The sequence below is a fragment of the Sinocyclocheilus rhinocerous genome, unplaced genomic scaffold, assembly GCF_001515625.1.
Source record: "Sinocyclocheilus rhinocerous isolate Xijiao unplaced genomic scaffold, SAMN03320098_v1.1 scaffold955, whole genome shotgun sequence".
In the NCBI taxonomy this organism is placed as follows: Eukaryota; Metazoa; Chordata; class Actinopteri; order Cypriniformes; family Cyprinidae; genus Sinocyclocheilus; species Sinocyclocheilus rhinocerous.
Genome location: NW_015646369.1, coordinates 704,412 through 710,854, shown reverse-complemented (window position 1 = coordinate 710,854; position 6,443 = coordinate 704,412). Strand labels below are relative to the sequence as shown.

Below are 6,443 nucleotides of genomic sequence, written 5' to 3'. Positions count from 1 at the left end.
AAATAAAATGATCTAAAACAACAGGTACAACACTATGCAAACACAATATGAGTGAGCACAGATACATTTATAATTCCCAAATGAACAGATGAAATATTTTGGATGAGGTGCTTCTGTAGTTTGATTTTTATAGTTCTATGCACTTTACAGAAAATTTCTCTAGACATATATATATATATATATATTTTTTTATTTTTTTTTAATTTTATTTATTTAGTTAGTTAGCATGTCCGCCTCCCATGCCAGAAACACTCTGAGTGAGCTGGTCGAGTAGAACCGGAGGGCTTACACATACTGCAAAAAAGATGCACGTAATCTCCTTTTTGCTCCTTCTTTCTGTTTTTTTTTTCAATGTCTTGCTTTTATCTTCTGTCCTGTAGGAATGGGTCATGGCGACAGAACCAGTACATTTTGTGGGACTCCAGAGTTTCTTGCTCCTGAGATTCTAACAGACACGTCCTACACCAGAGCTGTGGACTGGTGGGGTCTTGGTGTGCTCATTTACGAGATGCTGGTTGGAGAGGTGTGTGTTTGTGCAATATTGCGTTTTCCAGTGTTCTTTTTTTCTTGATTGAATCATAAATCTAACAAAATATACTGAAGTTCAGAAGATTTTTTTTAGTATTTTGTTTGTTTTCCTGTACCAACATCTAAACATTCTTAAATCAACATACCTTTGCAGATTCAAAGTGTTAAAATACGAAGTCTTATTTTCTGAGGAATAATCTGATAAAAATGTCTGATGCATAATCTGTGTCTGTCCAGTCACCGTTCCCAGGTGACGATGAAGAGGAGGTGTTCGACAGCATTGTAAATGATGAAGTACGTTACCCAAGATTCCTCTCCACCGAGGCCATTGGTATCATGAGACGGGTAAGACTCTTATTTTTTCCCAAAGCTGTTCTCTGATTGGCTGTGTTAGCTAACTGAAAGGCATTTCCTTGTTTTTCATTGTTAGCTGCTGAGGCGTAATCCTGAGAAACGACTGGGCTCCAGTGAGAGAGACGCAGAGGACATCAAGAAACAACCCTTCTTTAGAGTATGTAGACTTTACTTGCCACAATAATACTGAGTCCCTAAATAGATGGGGGTATGATAAAAAAAATGAGATGGGAAGAAATATTATATTTCAATACTTTTGTGTTCTCTTGCAAAATATTTGTGTTACACAGAGAAACTTTTGGTGCTTTCCACTGCACAGTATGGCTCGGCACAGCTCTGTTTACGTTTCCTCTGCAGTTTAGTACCGCTTTAGAGTGGGCGGGATTATACACATCGCCCCATCAAGCGGTTGCTAGATCCGCTCCTCGGCTATCAAGGAGAGGAACGTCTGTACTTCCTCAACAGACCACGAAACAGCCATTTTTTGGTTGTTAAAAAAAAGGTGCGCTCGCTCAAATAATTTGCGTTTGTTCAAAAAAAGTTGCGTGCGATCCTTCGATGGCGTTCCCCCAAGAAACTTTACATTTTCTCACAAAAGCATTGCTTCCCCTGAGAAATTTTGCATTTTCTCACAAAAGTATTGCATTCCCCCAAGAAATGTTACATTTTCTTACAAAAGTATTGCGTTCCCCCAAGAAACTTTACATTCTCTAACAAAAGTAGTGCTTCCCCTCAGAAACTTTGCATACTCTCACAAAAGTATTGCACTCTGAGAAAACATCTGCATTTTTCTTCACATCTCATATTTTGTTTCATTGCCATGTCCTTTTAGGGACTCCGTACAATAATGCCAAAGTTGCAATCTTAGTGATGATGTGACTTCTCTCGCTCTGTAGAATATAGACTGGGATGCGCTTTTGCAGAGGAGAGTTCCTCCTCCTTTCGTTCCTGCAGTGAAGGGAAAGGAAGATGTCAGTAACTTTGATGCTGAGTTTACGAACGAAGCGCCGACCTTGACGCCTCCTCGTGAACGCCGGACCCTATCGTGGAAAGACCAGGACTACTTCAGGGACTTTGACTATGTCTCTGACTTCTGCTAGGACACGAGTGTGCACACTGACGCTACTAGGTATGGGAGATGTGGTTCTCGCATCCTAGTCCCCATCAAGGCTGCTTGGCGTGAAGACTGACGCTTCCTCAGAGGCTTCCTGCCAATGGTACATGGGTTTGTTCAACATGAAACCATAAAGAGAGTAAGTGTACTGGGCCCATAAGAGTGATTGGACCTTGAGGAAATGACTCCATCTGACTGTAGGAGGTACATCAAACGTGAAGAGATTCAAGAATCCACATAATGTGAAGCTCTGAAAGCTGGCGGCCAAGATGTTTTGTTGCCCTGTTTGCAATGAGGCAGGATTTTCAAATGGTCAGTCAGCCTCATTCATGACATTATCCTTAGCACCAGATGCTAATGAAATCATTAATCTTGTGAATGGAGTGCTGCAGGGATGACCAATTTTTGTAGGCCAGTGCACATTTTAGCACTTCTGGTTCCATCATTGTGAAGTTAAATGTTTTATTTTTTAATGGGTTTTTGGTTAAATGTCTAAAATAAGGTCTGGGGTTAACACAAGCTCAACATATTTTCACACTTTATCTTACAACATAAAGTGCATCAATAATACCCTCTAGTCTTGAAAAAGGCAGTTGTTAACAGGTGTCTAAATGGGACTACAGAGGTTGTTGGGGACGTTACCATGTTTAAACTCATCCACTCACAAGTCGCTTGCACAGCCTCATTCCATTTATAATTGTGCTCTTGCAAACTATTCTAAATGAAACTTTCAGGGGAAAAGTTTTAAAATAATGACTGAAATAGCTACTGTAAACTGTAGTGGTGTAGTTCATTCATAGCCTACATTTAGCTGTTTACTTCTAGTGATTATATTTAGGCTTCAAAATTCATAGAATTTGTTAGATTACCATAATGAACAAAATGTGTAAAAATCATAAACTTTTGTTGGTCACAGAGCTTATTTTCTGCAATAATCCAAAAGCTAATGAAAAAAATCATACTGGGTTTTTGTGGAAGGAACCAGGGTGATGCTAACTTATGGGTTGCCGGCATACAAAAACACATCACTGCAGCGCTCTATGGGAGCTTGTTGACTAGCAGAGTACAGTTTCATGGTACTGACCCAAGTAAAATGGCTCACCGAATTCTCCCTTATCCTGTCTTTTTGTCTCCATTTTCTTTTTTGACCAATGTTTCCATATATCACACACAATCCAGAGACTGTTTACTTCTGTAATACACTCATTTAACCAGACGAGGGCGGCAGAGAGTTTGAGAGTAGTGGAAACACTGTTGTGTCAGGTCTTGGTTGTTTTGAGATCCTTGAGTTTGTATGTGTTTACTGTGTTATGAGCATGTCCCTTAATGAAAGGCAGCATCAACCTCTAGATTTGTATTTTTTAGAGATTCTGTTTTTCTTTCTCACTGAAACTCTAACTATGGAAATGCTATGCCTGAATATTACTATATTAAACAATTCAACTCTTTTGGGACAATGGAGGTCATATTTATTTATTTTTTTTCATGGTCTCTTTAATGAAATTGAAGGCAGGAGTGAAGAAATTTTTTTTTTTTTTTACCAGAGTCCAATTATTTTTATTTTTTTTAAAATTTTTTTTAAATTTATTTATTATTATTATTTTTTTTTTTTTCAAGAATATGATTTTCAAGTTGTTAAAACTGTCATTTGACATTTATTTTGAGTTTACTGTCAGTATGGGTCACTGTTTACACAGTCTTCTTTGCTTGTGTGGATTGTTATTTAAAAAAGCTACCCGCAAAGGCCATTTTTTGGCCCAGGACAAGCCCTGCCTTGGTAATGTTGTCACCAGCGGAAGTCACAACTGAGCCAGATAATGGCGGCAAATTGAAGATGCCCTGAGAATGTCCTTCATTTTCATTCTTTGCAGCCCCTGTACGAGCTCACATTGGCCATGTTCACTCAAGCAATATGGTTGGCAGTCCTTGTATCCTTAATACGGTTGTGTTCATTCAAAGGTTAGTTATTTAGTGGAGTGACAATAACAGAACCCACGCATTCTATAACCGAACTCACACCTGTACATTTTCAGACTCACAAGTCACGACGGTATTTTCTGGAAAAAGCCCTGAAATCTGCAGGATGGTAGCTCTCCAGGAGCAGGGCTGGAGACCCCTGGTTTAGATCCAGTCACTTTCAGGGATGAAATCATGCTTCAGTTAAACTTTTGTCATGTCGAATGTGATAAGCAGTTTTGGACGTTGTCATCTTTGATGTCGTTATGGTTATAGGTGATAGTCACAAATAGATTACGGGCTTGACTCCTATTACACATTCATACGGACAGTATTTGAGCCTCTATATTGTAAGCTGCTGTGTAAGCATGCACATTTCAAGACTCACAACTATAAGTAATTGAGCTTGTCAATCCCAAACACTGACTGTGTGAACGTAGCCTATACTGTATGCAAACAAAACAGGAGTGAGCACAGGTATATTTATAGTTCTCTATGAACAGATGAAACAAAGTGAATGAGCTACTTTTGGTGGCTGCTGGCATCAAATGTAGCAATTCTTATTTTGCAGGCTGTACCATCGAACCAGGTATGACAATGCCTTTTATCATTATTCCTATCCTGTATTTACTTTACTTTACTTTACTTTTAGTCATTTAGCAGGCGCTTTTATCCAAAGCGACTTACAAATAAGAAAAAGTAATTAAAACTAAAAGCTAAAACTCTATAAATACTATATATATACACACATTTAAGAAAATAAAAGAAATTAAATAAAAATGAAACTGAAAACAGAAGGGGAACAAGTAGTAGGAAAGAGAATGATTCAGAAGCGATACTTATGTGCCTTTGCCGGTGTCCTGCCCGGTGGAGTCGCACGGTAGAGTCGATGGTCTTTACACTCTTCGGTCTTCACACGACCGCTGAAGGGTAAACTAAGCTTCTTTTTAATTAGTTTAACAAAACTCAAATTGAATTCAGCTGGACACACTTTCCTGTTTATCCCAACAAATGGCCAAGCAAAGCGCACGACACTGACAAGGTACGCGATACAGTACGAGACCAAATGCCATTTCAGCACGTCTCCACAGTAAACAAAACAAGCGTTTTCGTATTTAACAGTAAAATTGCTAGATGTATTACAAGATTTGATCCAGAGGTAATCTGTCCAGACTTACTACAGTATACTACATGCTGAGATTTTAAATTGACTTGCCTGTTTTTGCTGCTCATAAAATATTATGACAAACTCATTGTTTTCTGTTTGCCCAGTTCTCTACAACCATGTGCAATTCTTCCTTCATAATCAACAATCCAATCTTATTTAGCAGTGGAGATGTAAGTTGGTTTTGCATGTGTCAGGAACATTTTGGCCTTGCTGTCTTTATTTTCACTTCAGTACTGTGCTTCATTGTGGGAACGCCGATGCATTGCTGGTCTCTCTGGGTTTTTCTCCACGGGAACTTTAAACCAAACATGGTGTTTCCACTGAACGTCACTATACTGGAGCTGATTTTTTGCATCCAGTGCATTGGAGACTTCATTGATTTCAAATATTCAACAACAGTGAGCTACAACTTATCTACCTTTCTCATTGGTCTCAGCTGGACTTTCAGACCTCTTATCCAGATGTGCATGTGTATTGAACAATATCTGGCAGTGATTCATCCAGTAACATTCCTGAGATTTAAGGCCATCCAGTACAGGACTGCATTGGCGGCAGCAGCTTGGCTGATTGCAGTGGGCAACAGCTCAAGGCTCGTTTTCATCAGGATTGACTTTTTTCGAGATCATGTATACTTTTTTGTTTTTTGCATTGCAGTGATAACGACCTCTTTTTGCTCTGTCTCTGTCCTTTGTGCCCTGGAGCGCCCAGGACCAGGTGATCAAAATAACGTAGAAATGACAGAGAAAGACAGACACAATAAAACCAACAGGGGCAGAGCTATTGAGAACCAGCAAAAAAGGAAGGCCTTCAGAATCATCTGTCATATTTTAGCGTCTATCCTGGTTTGTTATTTGCCTCTAGTAGTAGCTTATTTCATGTGCATAGCTGATATAGTCAGTAAACACATATTTGTATGTGAAGTTGTCCCACCTATTCTCTCCATCACTGTAATTACTGTATTAATTTCACCACTATACAGGATGTATAGTGAAGGCCATCTGAAACACATTATGTGCTTTTCAAAGCTAAGGGGACATTTACACGACACCGTTTTTACCTAAAAATGGAAAATTTTCATGTGTTTTGGACATTCATTTAGACAAGAACAGCATCTTGGATGGCTGAAAATTAAAGTACAAGCTTTTTTTAAATGATACGACTATCGTCTAAACTACAAAAATTGGTGAAAATTGTGATCATGCGCATGTATTCAGTCTACATATGTGCACAGGCACGTAGTGTCTTCGTGACACTGTCAACTACTGGCCTGGCATGCAAAATACAGCATTTTTAGTTGTTTTCACAGATCTGTGTAAACAGGGA

General features: G+C 38.9%; 1 protein-coding gene across 1 annotated transcript; it reads left to right on the top strand.

Moving 5' to 3' along the window:
* The first annotated feature begins 226 nt into the window (after positions 1-226).
* LOC107707655 (serine/threonine-protein kinase N1-like) lies at positions 227-1,982 on the top strand. The gene is made up of 5 exons (XM_016511735.1): positions 227-257; positions 381-523; positions 766-873; positions 959-1,039; positions 1,779-1,982. The coding sequence occupies exons 1-5, from the start codon at positions 227-229 to the stop codon at positions 1,980-1,982; spliced, it is 567 nt and encodes a 188-aa protein (XP_016367221.1).
* Positions 1,983-6,443: the final 4,461 nt, after the last annotated feature.